At 38.6% G+C, this 16518-nt stretch overlaps 1 protein-coding gene across 4 annotated transcripts in view; it reads right to left on the bottom strand.

Moving 5' to 3' along the window:
• LOC124182969 (zinc finger protein interacting with ribonucleoprotein K-like) overlaps positions 1–16518 on the bottom strand; it is a 134835-nt gene that overhangs the window by 12334 nt on the left and 105983 nt on the right. For all 4 annotated transcript variants that reach the window (XM_046570855.1, XM_046570854.1, XM_046570853.1 and 1 more), the window contains one exon: positions 629–821. In XM_046570855.1, the coding sequence (XP_046426811.1) occupies positions 629–821 (193 nt within the window). The remainder of the gene's footprint in view (positions 1–628; positions 822–16518) is intronic.

The raw sequence follows: 16518 nt of genomic DNA on the forward strand, positions 1-16518 counted from the left end.
TTACAGTAACGTTACTAACTTCAACTTCACTCATTTTTAATATTCTTCTTTAATTGATGGTATTTTGCAAGTGACAAGATGGAAAAAACTTTTGCGCGAGGGGCTATTCACTCGGGCAAATTGTGAACACAATACTTCAAAAATACAGTGATACTATCAGGAAATTAAATGGTCTCAATGTTCCTTAAAATCCCGGAGAATCTATTTAGATACTTGAAACAGTTCGAAAGTATTGTAAGTCACTTGAAGTCACACGTTTAGGTTGTAGAAATCGCGTGGTTTAAGTTGAAACTCTTGCGCTAAACGCCTAATTGGTTGAATTCATCAAGATTTATTTTACATCATTTCTAGTGATTTCTACTGGAAATCGGTGGAAATTACTTCGTACGATAAAAATCAAAGTAGATGAGTCGAAATAAATATTATGAAGTTCAAGTGGATGACCCCTCGGTATCCAATAATTTCTTTTCAAATTACAGTATAATGTATTTTTAGTCAAGTTTCTGCAACATTAAAAAAATTATTTATAGTTAACTGTGAACTTGGCCAAGTGTATTGTTCAATAAAATATTAACTTATGCAAAAACTGAAATCTTGATTCCTTTGTTGTTGAGAATTTACAACTTACAGTCAATATTCCTTTAAATCGAAAACATTTGCCGCAAAACTCGCAGGTAAACGGCATTGCACCTGTGTGAATCCTGTGATGCTCTCTTAGTGTTCCTTTTTCTCTAAATGTTCGACCACAAACTGCGCACTGATGGGGTTTTGCTCCAGTGTGTACAGTTTCGTGTTTCTTCAATTGTAGAGGGGTCTTAAACCTGCATGGTAATAAAATTTTTCATTGTTAAGAAAAGGTAATAGTCAGTCTTCAACGAATATTATCAAGGCTTACGAATCACTCATGTGAAAATGTCGCGCTCGGCACTATTGTACATACAATGCTGAGCAAAAATATTCAATGCTTTTCTGTTTCATGCAAGAATAATGCCAGAAAATGTATTCCTGCATGAATGGTTAAGTGCCACGAAAATGTCTCATTGTTCATTTTCAAATATGTTTATTCATGTATTGCTAGTTACAGGTATATGCTGTGTTCGAAACTCTAAGATTTCTAATACACTGGTCATTACGTAGAATATTTTTATTTCTGAGATTCGCTCAATCATGATGTATTTCTTTGCGGTTTACCATTATTGACTGACTGTGAGATTCGTTGGGGGTTATTCTAACCCAGGTTGGGATGATGGTGGAGTATCATTTTCAGTGAGTTTAGGGGGTTTGCTAGCGTGCGGGGAAGGGGGGGCATGTTTTTCCGCGAAATTGGGCTGAAATTCTTGTATATTGTCGTTGAGTACCGAGTTCAGGTATGGGCCTGCCGAATGGCAGGCAATTATGGTTATCATTCAGTATTAGCTAGAGATCCTCCGTTGGGAATTGCAGCAGCGTTTTCCAATGCTTTTTTTTATGTCACCACTAGTTTTTTGAGGCTGTTTTCGTAGTACAGTGATAGCAAGCTTAAGATCCTATAATCGAGGAATGATAGGATGCATGCTCTAATGATGCGATAGTAGATATAAAGGTCGATGTTGTTCTGTTTTTCGATGATACTCTGAGGGCAGATGATGATGTAATTGATGATGTTGAGCCTCTTTGCTGATAGCGGGTATACTCTCATGGTTCGAGTCAGTTTTATTCCAAGGTATTTTAAGCTGTTTTTTATTGGTACGAATGTATCTTTTTTCGTTGCCAGGTCCATAAATTTAAAGTATCGTTGTTCTCGGATGTGATATTTTCTTCCAAAAGGTACCACTTGCGTTTTTCCTTCGTTGCGTTTCATTGCCCATTTATGATAGTATTCAGTGAAGTTCTATGTTGTGCGCATCGCTTTTGACCTAGCTTGGTTTGGAAAAATTCTTGTTTTGTTTACACACGTTGTCAGCGTATTGCGAGATCATGGCTACTTTTTTGGCACGTCGGATACATATAAGTTGAATACGATCGGTCTCAGGAGCGATCCCTGTGGCAGGGCGTGTAGTTAGATTCTTAAGTCGCTTATCTTGTTTAGAAATTTGTCTTGGAATTTGCGGTTAGATAAGTACAACTTAAGTATTTTATGATGCTTATATAGGTTAATATCGTTTTGTTTCAGTTTGTATGTAAGCGCTGTTTGATTAAGCTTCTGTTTTGTTTTATCAAGAAGATAGTTTCTTTTGTCACCGTTTACGTTTTGATTTGACGTTATGTTCTCACCAGCATGATTGTCACAGATTATTAGAACATCACCTATTGTTTTTGTATTCCCTACTTTTTCTTATAACAGCTCTTGTGGTAAGCCGCTTCACATAGTATACACCAGCCCCCTGACACTCACCAATAGTCGTATACTAAAAAATTGTACGCGTCTTGTCCCCGTTTTTTAGTTCCTCTACGTGGCGCTAGTAGACTTCTGACACGCTCGCTGCCTTCGCTGACCGCGCGCAAGCTCGTCAGGTAACTACTAGCGCCACTAGTGGTGGAAATTGGCGGCAGAATCGAGGGACATTTTGCGAACCACTTTTAGCAGCGCGTGTCAGGGGGCTGGTATACACACTAAACCGACCACGGGTTATTTTTGAAGACAAGACAAAAATTAATCCCGAGGTTGAGCCTCTTCAATATCGTTATTAGCCAATATCCATTTTTAGCCATCTCATATACAATGCCCATCTTTTATTGCAATTTGATGTGCAGTCTCATAGTTATAACTTTACTACGGACATTCACTAGGTATCCGTATTTATCAATTAATCGAAGCTGTATGTGATCTATGGTTCTGATGGTGATCGGAAGGTAAATGATTTGCGCTGGCAATTCACAATCTTATATCCAGGTGAAACAATTGGGAAAAATTCGTGAATAGTGTGCACTTTGCGCTCATTATGTAGGCATAGGTTGTCATGCTACATTCGACTCACAACACCTTAAGAATAGCTACAGGCATATCTGATTGGTGAGTTTTTCTAGCGGCCAATATACGTGGTGTGAATCTGGAATTTGATCTATGGAATTAACCGGTTCAAAATTTACGATGTGGCTACATTTGATTTTGCTGCACAACGTGTTATTGTTGTGCTTGATGCAGATTATAATGTTAGTATTTTTAACACGGTTAGAACGTACTTTTCAATATCCTCAATTTCGTAGCTACTGGTAGATATGGTGACTAGTTTATCTGCTATATTTTATTTTGACTGACATCAACGGAATTGAAGGTTAACAATTCTACGAAACCAAGAGCATAATTTTTACCAGCAGTAAGTTCGATCGAAGGGAAATATTGCGCCTCAAGAATCGAAGACGTTGTCAATACGTTTATGTAAAAGAATCATGTATGACTGCAAGTGTTATACTGACCTTATTAAATTACGTATCATGTTTATTAGACCTGTCCTTAGGGGGTGACATCGGTGAAAAAAAAAGTCCCGTATTTTTGGATCAATTTCTTTGAAATTTGGACCAGTTATTTACAATCCTAAAACTAGAATCTGATCCGAAATTCAGCTCAATAGATCAAGTAATTCCAAAGTTATGTATTTTTTTAAGATTTCTTCGAAACATCCCTTGCGCATTAGGTTTCATCGTAGAAGGTTGAAATTTTTTGTGGATACACTTAATACCATGGACTAAAATTTGTAGCAGAGAATTTTTGATTAGAGATTTCTAAGTCATTGAAACTATTACTTCAACTATTTGAATTTTTTTTGACGTGATAACGTCTTATAAATCGATGAACACCGGCTGCATGCACGAAAAAGTGTCACATTCCGCCTGAGCCTGAGCGTGCAAGCGAGAGCGCGGAACAAGCGATAGAGAGATACGATCGGCCCAAGTGTCGGCTTGTACACATTTCTCTCTTCTCGCATGACGTCAGAGCTAGCAATTCAAATAGTTCTGCTACTTGAACACCGCCACGCGAGCTTCTTCGAGAACTTACGTGTTTTGTTTTTATTTCTAAAATTTAATAAGATTTAATTCATTTCCTTCATAATTTTCAGTCAGATTTCATTTTGTTCACCTCAATTAACTATTTTTTTCAAAACAGTGGTATAATTTAAGTAAAAAAATATTTGAATTAACGAGTGTAAATAAATGTTAATTTACCGAAAAATTATAATCTTCAATTGACTCCTTCTTTGTATTATACAAAACAATGATAATTCAGTGATAATAATTCAATTCAATTAAGAAAAATATGCAATATTTCATCAATGTTTCTTTATGACGTTATTACGTAAAACTATCGTCCGTAAAACGAATTTACAGACAACCAATTTTTTTTTTGCTACAATTTTTAGTATATTCTAGGCTAGGAAATGAGTTATATTCACCGAAGCTAAAATTCCCTGCAACGATTTCAAGATAATATGCCTAAGAATATATCTGCCAAAGGGAAAAATGATTGAATGAAATCTAATGCGCAAGGAATTTTTTGATTACGTGAAAACATAGTTCTGAGATAAACGCAATTGAATGAATTCAGTTTCATGACCTTCTAAGAAACAAATATGAAGTATGCAAAGAATGAGATATTTACCGTAGAGATAAGACACTTTGACTTAGTTGACTTTATCATTGATATGGACCACATAAAATTAGGTCAAAAGGAAAAAAATTCATTATTCAATAATTTTTTTTTATCTTTAATTTCATTTATTTGAATCGAGTTTAAAATTCATATAAGAATGTAAGTAATATCAACGAAGGTTGAGTCCCATAGAAGCGTACGGCCTGCAGGCTATTTGAAGCAAGAAAAGTCAGGGTGCTCGGACGAGCTATCCCCCCAACAGCTAGGTGTCGCTAGTAGCGCCTTTGCTTGTGTGGCTCACGTACAGCGCTCTATAATAATGTGTACAGTGCCGATGTGTTGGCTCCAACTGGTGAGTTGGGGTGATCGTGCTAACTCTCTACTGTCGACCGACGGTAGAGCCATCTTACGGATTTACGAGTCCCGGAAAGTTTTGCTTCAAGCGGCCCATAAGCCGTACGCTTCTATGTAACTCGATCTTCGTTGGTAATATATTGATAAATCATGTGTCACTCGTCAGTGCCTATCGTTGTTTTGATTGTTCTCTTCAATTGCATTCTTCGGTGCCAGTTTGTACCCAATCGGTTTCTGCGTGTCTGTTCTGAGGTCAACCCTCTTCTTACTCCGCTTCTTCCTCCAGAATCATTCAATTTTCAATGAACTCACTTCGGAACATAAAGGCAGAGAAAAATCCAATTGTTTTATTGTGGAATAATTATTAGAGCTAGACAAATACTTCAATAACATATTGAGTAAATGAAAATGATCAACTAATATTTATCTAGCCCACACTTGAGTCTAATATACAATAATATACCTGAATTTAACTTTGGAGCTGACTGCTTACAAATCAGTCGTGTGAAGAAATCGTTAGAATTCTCCAGCACCATACGTTGTTCCTTCGGCTTCTGTTTCAGACTTCTCCGCAGCGGTTTTCTTAATTTTCACTGTTTGGCTGGCTTTCTTGCACTCCGTTGTTGCGTTCCATTCAACCTTACGCTTTCATCTGGCATCTCGTTGCTAACTCATCTTTTTTGCATTATCTGCCACCTTTTCAGACCTCACTGATATCTTTGCCTTTTGAGCATGGAGCGCTCTCATGTTGAACTCATCAACTGCGGTTGCTACTGTAGTTTTTACTGCACTCTGATTTATGACCATCCTGCCACACTGCAAAATCAGGCGACGAAGCATCCAGTTGGGCTGCGACAACGACGCACATCTGGCAGTATTTTGAGGGTACCTAGCAATCGATGGCCAGTCCAATAAGGATGTCGATGACTATTCTTACTCCATATAACGATATAAGGCATCGTTTGTGCCATGTATCGTTGTAAGATACTGCGACGTCAAATACTACTCCACTCTCCAATGCGGGATCTATTACTTCATGCGCTCTTCCAACAGTTTTTCTAGCTTTCTCGAAAACTCCCCCTTCCAACTTTCCAGTCTCTGCAATCACCTGGTCTACATGACTATTGAAGCTACTGACACTGATGCCTTTTCATACCCATTACGGTACAGAATTTTTCCATACTTGACTGCCCTAGTCCAATGCTGATCATTCCATCAAATACTCGCCTATTTATTTTGAAGGGTGGCCTTGTCGAACTGTCATTGGGACGTGGATTCGTGTAATTTCCACCGATTTCATAACCGCAGCTGTAGCATTTGACGACGAGTGAGTGCTGATTCGAGTTATTTTGAGAAGCAGATCTCTTCAAAATTTACGTCGGAGTAGTTCAAACCACAAGAAAAATTTGTCACAGTTCGTCAAATCTATCGTTCGAAAAATAGCTTGGCAAACACATTCGCGGGGAATAACAGCTAACCCATAGAAATTTTCATACCTAGATGCTTAGAGTATATATCACAATAACTGGTACGATAGTTATCCGCAATGTTACCGACCGATGATATGGCGCACAGACAGCCTGTTAACTTCGCGCTCCTTTATTTTTGAAAAAATAGTGGAAAGAATCGACAGACTTCCGCGAAAATTGGTACTCAAACGTTTTTTGGATCGCTGATCACGAATCCAGTCAGATTTTGAAAATTTTTTAAATTGGACCCATTATGACAGTCTAAAGTTCAACGTTTTTTTTTATCGGAAAAAAAACACATAAAAAAAATATTTCAGCAATGTCAAATTTTTCCCAGGTGGGGGACGGTTCGAAGAACGTTGTTCCGTAAAAAACCGAAAATTGATTTTTCGGTCATTGTTAACGAAAATTTCAAAAGCATTGATTTTTCAAGATTTTTAATCAAAATTGCATACCAAGTCCAAAAAGAACTGTAAAAATTTTTCTAAAACAGCAAAACGAAGGTAAATCTGTCCCCTTTAAAACGCCGCTTTGCAAATTCGGTTATCTTGATTTTTAACTCCGCTATCTAGCTTTTAGTGCGGCAAGAAATTCCGTCTAGTGAATTCAAGCTACCGATTTTTTTTTCTAAAATACTATGTAAAAAAATTGAAAAATCGTTATTCCATGGTGTGAGAGGGCTTGAAACGTTCGTAATTTGACAAAGATAACCTTAAGATTTGATTTTTCCAAATACAAAATGGCGTAATTATTTTCAGGAGGTGAGAAAATATTGATTATTTTCGTTTCTGCTGGATTTTATGATACCGCATATTTTTTTCTTGAAACTACATTCAAAAACAAAACCGTTTTGTTCTTGATGTTTTTTTGAAATATCCATTTTTTCTATTAGAAACTTAGCCTTGAATATGAAATTTTTCGAATTGACCGAGAGCGATTCTGTCCAAACGACGGCGGCAATTGAAAAATCCCTTCAGGAGTATATTTCCAAACTCAAAACCTTGTAGAAAAAAATATATGTCTTAAATTCCCGACCCTATTGGTTTGCTTTGGCTGTTTCTTTGTAAAATGCCCCGTATATACTAGGGGGGCGAAGCCGCAATTCGCGCGCCAACCCCCATTTTTAGGTTTTGTTGGAATGGGGAGGGAAGGAAGTAAAGGGTCAAATGCTTGTATATACATATATAGGGTTATTTAACTCTATAGGTATGAGGGTATGTATTGTAACGTGGCATTTTTGATGCTCGTTACAAGGGGCTCCTTGAACCTTGGGCGGAACCAAAATTTAGGGATTTCCGAAATTGAGTCGCGAAGTCTTTGCAAAAGAGCGCCAGGACTAGAGTCACGCATCCGCAACTACGAGAGGGGACACGTTAGCGAATAGCGTAAGATATTTCATGTTTTTTATGTTTTTTTATATTTCGAGTTACACCGGCATCAGGCAGAAGTCGGCACTGAATTCGAGGAAATTGCGGAGTGGCGGACTAGCGACAATTGCGAAGGAAGGATGTCGAGGCTGCGGAGGGGAAGCCGACGAAGATCCCCGCATCGCGGGAATCTAAGGTGGACGCGATTCCCGCTGGCGGCCGGCGCGCCGCAGCCTCTTCCCCTTCGCCCCGCCAACAATTGACTAGCGAACTTGCGACGGACCGACTAGCGACGAGGGAGCACCACGCTCGCCACCAAGACTTCATGGAGCTGCGCGGAGGACAAGATTGCGATTTAGCATTAAGTTCTGCGCGGCGATGCTATTAAAGGTGCGCGTCGAGTTGCGCAATCGACGAAATCGATGACGGATCGATTACTGCGTATTCTTGTGGGTATGACGTCACGTATGGGACGGTGTATTGAGATCCGTGTTGCGGCAGGTCGTAGGTTTTTGAGACCACTCTAGTTCTGGCAGTTGTGATAAGTAGTCACGTTTTGGGGAGTTTTGCGAAGTAATGGAATCGCCCAAAAATCGCGAGGGGAATGGAAAGGGGGTTGCAAGGATGTAGAAGGTAAGCGCTGCTTCTATCCCTGCGATTGAATTTCGAGCATAATTACGAAAAGGCTTGCCGAGTAATGGATAGTCGTTATGGATTTGCGTTGTAGAAAAGTACTCGAAATGCTTTTGCCAATTTTTTTGCTTGATGACCGTAGCTTGAGTACGCGTGTTAGAGTAGAGTAAATTTTGAGTTCTTGAGAAAATTGAGTAGAGTCACGGGTTTTAATTGAGTCTCTCTCGTTTTTGAAATTCAGTATAGCCGAATTCCGCTGTACCGAGTCCAGCCGCGTTATCGGGTTTTTCAGTGTCACCTCTCGAGTAGGTCAGGAAGTGCCGAATTGGAGTGCTCGGATTAGCGAATAACGTTTTGGAGGATTTTGAGAAGGTTTGATTTCGGATGCGTTGCGATAGCGTATAGTTTAGGTTACGTTTAGTTGCGCTTGCGCTTAGTTCCGTACCCGTTTAGTTAAGATAATGTTAATTGAGTTGTGTTACCTTGAGATTGTGTTTAGTTGAATTTACATTGAGTGGTGCTTGCGCTTAGTTAAGTTGCCGTTTATTTAAGATAGTTTTTAGTCGAGTTGAGGTGATGTATAGTCGAAACTGCCGTTGCGTTGAGTAGCGGTTGAGACGAGAAGTTCGAGTATTGAGTTTTGGTTGCGTCTGAAATATAGTGGCGTTGCGGATTTGTTTAGTTGAAATAAGCTTTAGGCTAAGTTATATTGTCACGTTTACATTTAGGGCAGCTCGCGGTAGCGTCGAAGCTCTGAGTCGGGTGAGATCTCGGGTGAGATTGAGGACGCCGTCTGTTCGGTAGCCCGACGGCGCACCGTCGAGAAAGTAGTTTTAGTTTGGTTTTGAGCAATTATCACTGTGGAGAAGAAACGGCGAATTTGCAAATTGAGAATAGCGTATGGCGATTTTGTGATGGTTGCGTGACATTTTAGTTAGGGAGCCGCGAGCTCAGTAGAGAAAGAAATAGAGTAGGTTACGTGTAATTTCCTGTTTAATTTTAGAATCGCGACGAGCGACTTTTGAATTATTTTTTTTTGTTTTTGTATCACCGCTATTGTGAAATATAAGATTTTATTTTACTTCTTTTGTTAAGTAGCGTGTGTATTTCGAGTGTCTCTCTCTCTCCAAAAATTACCCCTCCCCTTTCCGCGGTACTGAGCTATCGAGCATATGCCCGAGGTATAGCGCATTAATGATTTCGAGGCGTGTTGATCACGCCAGGCGCCCAACAAAACTTCGCGATATTGTTTTAGATCCAGGGTACACCGTAGACGCCAAATTATTGTGCACGCGGTAAGTTCTCGGTCATTTTCTCCGAGTGACCGGGAAGCGGGAAAAATCCACGTCACAGTATTTAGAATGAAGGGTCGAATCTGCGTAGGTTAAGGGTATATTTCGGGTGAAGGGTTCAATCCCTGATTCTAAGATAGATGTATATTGTATATATGTAGGGTAAAGGGTTAAATCTGTAAGGGTATGAGAGCATATATATCAGGTAAAGGGTCAAATCTGTAAAGGTATGAAGGCATATGTCAGGCGTAAAGGGTTAAATCTGTGAAGGAATGGGGCCACACAAATTCGATCGAGGTTCCGGTATAAAAAAAATTAATTTGCGTGGCTTCATTTTTTTTACCCTAGAACCTCGATCCATGCCACTCTGGCGATCATTTGGCGATATTGTCACACATATTGGAAGACTCTGTAATTTTTTCAGGAAAAAAAGGGTCCTTTTTGAATAAAAAAAATAATTTCTTCCTTTTTTGGTAAAAAATCAGCGTTACCGGAACGTAAAATTTTTTTCAAAAATTCGTCTCGAAAGCTACCAAGAAACTACAACTTTTATACAGTCATTTTTTTTCAGTTACTTCAAGTTTCCGAGATATATTGATTTGAAAAATACGGCAATTTCTCAAATAATGAATTAAAAAATCTGAAAAAATTCACATAGAGTACCTTTTAGTGATACTTTGATATAACCAATTATGTGGCACATCTGAGATGGTCGAAAAACACGTGGCCGAGTTGACGGAGAATCCCTCATGTATATCATCAAGTGAATTCGAAACTTGAACTTTGAATGAGTCCGCCGTATCGAGCGTCAAGCGTTATTCAACATGCTATAAATATAGAGCAAACAAATGGTTTGTTTATAACAACGCTTGGATAAAATCGACAGTCACGGTCAAGCGGGCAAATTGACCGAACGTGTTGAGATCATCGCGCTTTTACAATGAGCAATCCTCAACGAGCCAATCCTTCACTCTCTCCGCCTTTCCGAGGCTTCTCACCCCGACATATATATATTTTCGGATGTATACTCAGTTCAAGGGTTTTACAATATACGTTACAATATATATACATATATATATAAATCCGAAAATATTGATCGTGGAGTAAAGAAAGTGTGAGAACCAAAGTTGAAGGAAATAAAAGTCCACCCATTACGATTTTTTTGATAAACTTGATAGTATAACTCTGCGAATATTGATCCTAGCGTAAAAATGATAATGACCAAGCTTGTGGGAAATTAAATTTCCAACAACTTTGGGTTCTAGCATTTTTGCTCTTAAGTTGTAAATTAACGAGGTATTTCAGAATAACGAAAAAATTGAACTATAAATCAAGATGGCGGCGAACGCGATCGCGGAATTTTCCCAGAAATCGAGATTTAGATTTCCAACCCCCCCCCCCCCAAAGCTTAAAAAAAAAATCGCTCTCCCTAATTAGGTATTTCCATTTGAATGTTTATCTCGATTGGACTATGAATCAGATGCCACGTATCATACTGCTTCTTGTGACTCTTGGCTCGACGTTTTTGTCATAGATGATACTGTCGATACTGATAAAATTGTCGCTTTTTCGAAATCCGAAGGCCCTTTTATCGCATGACCTTTTAAAATTAACATACGCGTTTGATATTCCTACTGTCTGTCCCCGCGCACCAGTTCGTAGGAATTACAAAAAATTTGTTGCGCCGATTTTCTCTTTTCTCTCAGCAACTCGTTTGTAGAGCATGATATCGCTTCTTTTGAATTGTGCTCGACGCTGGATGACATTGACAACTTGGTTGAAATTTTTTCATCTTCTATTCTCGATTCTCTAAACACGCATGCTCCTATAACATCTTTCACTGCAACAAAATCACCAGCGCTGTGGCTTACCAACGACCTCAAGGTTCGCATACGAAATCGCAACGTGCTCTACAAACAAGCGAAGCGTTCCAATAGCCAACTCGGCTACGCAGCTTATAGGCACACTCGAGACATTCTAACATCCGATATCGAATTAGCCAAAAGTAATTATCAATACACTCTCTTAGCCAATATTCTCGATCCGAAAAAAATGTGGAAAGAGCTTAACCATTTGGACCTCATTAAATCGTCCCTGTCCTCACCTCTACATTTCTTTACATCCAACGAATTAAATAATCATTACGCATTGACCTCAAACTCATCCCCTCCCTGTTTATATCATGAATGCATCGCCATTGCATCACATCCACCACATCATAAACGTGTTTTCTCATTCACTCCTATTACTGACGACGATATCCGTAAAACAATAAATGACAAGTCACCTCACACCCATGCTGCAGGACCAGACGAGATTTCTCTCTTCTGTATCAACTCAGCTTTTCCTTCCTTTTCCTCGACTCTCACTATCTTATTCAATGCATCAATTCGGCTTGGCTATTTCCCGAACAAGTGGCGTCGTGCTTTTACTAGACCACTATCTAAAATCCGCACCCCTCTCTCCCCATCCGACACGAGACCTATAGCAAATCTCTGAGTTGTCCAAGAGTTTTGAAAAAATTATTTATCTACAAGTAAAATCTTTTATTGAAGCGAACAATCTTTTAGATCCAAGACAATCTAGTTATCGGTCGAACTACGGCACGGAACCTGCTCTAATCAGAGTGGGCGATGATGTTCGAAGAGGAATCGTGAAGTCACTATTCTGATCCTGTTTGATTTCAGCAAAGCTTTTGACACAGTTTCGCACAGTTTACTCCTTGCCAAACTAGAATCATTCGGTTTTGCTACATTGACTTTATCTTGGTTTTTCCACTATCTCACCGGACGCACTCAAGCTGTCATTGACGAGAATCGCAATGTCTCTCAATGGAAATCTACCACATCCGGAGTTCCTCAGGGCTCTGTGCTTGGTCCATTAGTATTTTCTCTCTTTATAAACGACATGAGCCTTTCATTGGTACACTCAAATCATATGATTTTTGCTGACTACACTCAAATTTATTTGTCCGTTCCTTCATCGAACATTGTCCGCGGATTAGAGCTTATCGCCCAGGATGCCTCTGCTATCGCTAACTACGCCTGCCGTAATAGCCTTCAGCCTAACCTTTCAAAATCAAACGTCATGGTTCTAGGTGGTGAAGCCTACGTGAAATCAATTGATTCGAATTGTTCAGGCCCGATGATCATTAACGGCATTTCCTCACCATATGTCTCGGAAACCAGAAATCTTGGGTTGTAATGAGCTCGAATCTATCATGGAATAATCACATAACCTCAATTTCACGAAAAGTTCACTTCACATTACACAAGCTCAAATATCACAAGAATTCCTTAACTCGACAGCTGAAATGCAAGCTTGTCACGACTCTCACCTTCCCGTATATAGACTACCGCTGGCTTGTCTACATCGATCTATCCGAAGAATTAAATATTAAGTTCCAAAGATTAGTTAACTGCACAATAAGATTTATTTTCGGAGTTCGATGAGACGAACACATCAGCCCATACAGACACCGCCTAGGCTGGCTATCAGTCCGTAATCGCCGAAAATATTTTCTAGGTATTTATATATATAAAATTCGCTTCCTCCGTACCCTATCCTATATAAGTGATCTCCTAGTTGCTGAGAACCCTATACTGCGTCGTTCGATTCGTAATCCCTCTGCCTCCTCCTATTTTCACATCTCCCTTCATCGCATTGCCACTTTCACAAATTCCTTCCAGCTGTCCGGTGCTTATTTTTGGCATTCTCTTCCTCACGACATCACTACAGCCAATTCCTTGTCTTTACTCCTATCTTTTTACCAGCGAAACCCCGCCTTTGTAATATTATTTGCATATTATTTTAAGGTTCTCATCCATCCCACCTTAGCTTAAATAAACTGTATTCGGCATAGTCTAGTCATACTATCTCATTATTATAGACGATCGTTTCATATTACATTTCTACCATACAAATTTTATCTTCGACGTCTAGCAATATCCTACTATACTTATCATTGTGGTATTATTATTTATATTTGGGTACGTCCAATACTTTTCGACTGCAGCCTGCGGGCTTGGGTCAGCGATTCGGCTGCTGATTTTTTTCAAGAAATTAGGATATAAAAAAAGACAATTCTCGTAATTTGAGCTTAATTCAAAAAAATCTAGTGGCTATAGAAATTTTTGAAGTTTTAAAAAAGTCGATTTTTCACTAATTTTCAAATATTTGTATCTCAGCTTCTATATAACTTAAAGACTCGAATCAAACGGCATTCCCCTTCTCTGACGTGTATTTTTAAGAAAAAAATAGTTTTTTACTCCAAAGCAAAATCCAGTTTGATTAGGACCCTTTTCATGAGCTACTATTTTAGCAAAATTTCACATAACTTTGAAACGCTGCCAAGTCAAAAATTTTCCAAGTAGACGGCCAATCGATGGCTCAAATTGTTCGTCTAGGTATACTTTATCACTACCTACACGAATTATTATTAATTACCACGTTCCTTTTTATATACGGCCTCGCAAAACGAACTGATTTCTGAAAAATTGCTGTTTTCAGATAGCTGTAACTTTTTTCTATCAACTCGGAATCGCTTGAAATTTTCAGGGAATATACTTCATTCTTTCCCCAAACAACGCTAAAAATTTCCAGCTAGGAGTCGAAGTTGTTAACGAGCTGTGAATTTCCAAAATGTTCAAGTTTCCCACATAATATTTCACATTTCATGGCATTATCAACGACTTCTTGAATTGCGCGTGGAAAACTTACACTTGTCGATTATTAACCTAAATAAAAAAAAAACATGAAGAGCTTGCAAAATTACATACTAAAGTAATGTTATAAAAATATGGCTTACATCCCTATAATTTGTATCGCCTTAAAAAAAAACTCATTGACTGCGAGAATAGGATATTTATAGTAGTATAAAATATTTTTATTTATCATTCATATTGTAATTATTTATTGGAAATTAAATATTTGTTTCTTTGTGTCCCATGAAGTCATACTCAATACTTGTTATATGGTTGATAATGCCATGAAATACGAAATATTATTTACCACTTCCTTCAATGAACACAGTCAGTCGTATTATACATCAGTGTTTTTTAACCTGTGGGTCGGGACCCCCCGCGGGTCGCTAAGTCTTACTCGGGGGGTCGTGGTTGCAAGGCAGGTAAAAGTATAAAGTAAGGGTTGTAGGTCTTACACTACAATAAAAACACAACATTTCTAGTGAGAAGGCTGTGCCTGTTTATTTTTTAATAAATTGTCTGATCATGGTTGAATTTTTGATACGTGAATAATTAAATCATTTTATAATTGAAGCCAATCTCTTCTACTAGTTTTTATGCTAACGAGAACGTTAGTTTACATAGGTAGGAAGTGGGGAATGGCACTAATAATTTAAAGCTTTCCTTGCCATGGACATTCTTCTTTTCTCTTCATCCAGAAGATGTCAGTGTTTTGCGAATTCAATTCCATTTTAATCATGCTATCAGCAGCTAAATCTATAAAATTTTCTTTTATCTTCGTGCTCAGATCTGCAAGTTGTACTGACTTATATATCCAAAAAAGGATTTAGTATCCATCTTCACCCATTGTCAGCTTCAGAGTCCAGTTCAGGAAAGGAACTTCATAACTTCTCTTCGAAATTATACAAGCTCTGTATCATGCCAGCATAGTGAGAAGTTACTACCAAAGATTGGTCCGTTGCAATTTCTTCGAAAATCTTCTGAAAGCAAGGGAAATACCCGAACACCACTTTTTTTTAAGACACTGACCACAAGCGGATTTTACGAGGAATTCTTTAATTTTATCCTTGGTCGTTAAAATGTTTTCTGCTCTCCTGTGAAGGCTCTTATTAAAAATATTTAGGTGGTCAAAAAGATCAGCGAGAAATGTTAATTTCAATAGCCAAGCAGGGTGATAAAAATAATTCATATATTTAGATTTAGCATTTTGTGAGAACAATAACAAATCAGCTTTTAGTCCTAGAACTCATGTCAGTAACTTTACTTTGAAAAGCCACCTGACCTCTACGTGATAAAGGATATTTTGATGGAGACGACCCATGTCTTCACAAATGATTATAAACAGTCGAGTTTGCAAGGCTTTACCTTTAATAGAGTTCACAACTTTGATCACCTCTTTACGCACATCATTTTAATCAGAAGGTAAAAGGCTGCTAGAGCTCATTGATGAAGAAAGCAGTGTCCATGAAACAATGGGCATTATCGATTTTAATTTTACAACGAGCACACTTTTATTGCCGTTTATACCTTTAGCACCATCGCTACAAATGGCGATACATTTTGTACAGTCAATCTCGTAGTCGCGGCCGTTTTCTAAAAAGATGTCCTACAAATACTAGCCAGTAGTATTCGCAGAAAGTACTTTGCAAATAAAATATCTTTTATCTGCTTCAGAGTGCACAAATACCATAAATCGCGTACAATTTGAAACATCAGTAGATTCATCTAACTGCGAAACAAAATGTGGGCACTTCTTTAATTTTTCGACTAATTGTTCTGGAATGTTATCGGCCATATCGCTTATTCAGCGATCAACAGTATTATCAGAAAGTAGTATGCTTTTGAGCTTGTTTGACAGCAGCGAGTCACGCTACCTTACTCGACACCACGTGCAAACGCACGGACGCCCCGCACCTCAACTTGCGACTCGCCAATCGCAGCGCGGACGCAATCGCGCATGATCGCGCACGCACGCGTCAATCGTGCTTTCTCCCGCGGCTCTCGCTTGCTCAGTAATAAAGCTTCATACTGTTATTTACCGCTTTGTTTGAATTGACTGTGTTATGTGCTTCTCTTGTAATAAAAACAGTTACAAAACGATTATAATGATCAATAACATAATCATAACATAAC

The sequence above is a fragment of the Neodiprion fabricii genome, chromosome 5 (assembly GCF_021155785.1).
Source record: "Neodiprion fabricii isolate iyNeoFabr1 chromosome 5, iyNeoFabr1.1, whole genome shotgun sequence".
Classification (NCBI taxonomy): domain Eukaryota; kingdom Metazoa; phylum Arthropoda; class Insecta; order Hymenoptera; family Diprionidae; genus Neodiprion; species Neodiprion fabricii.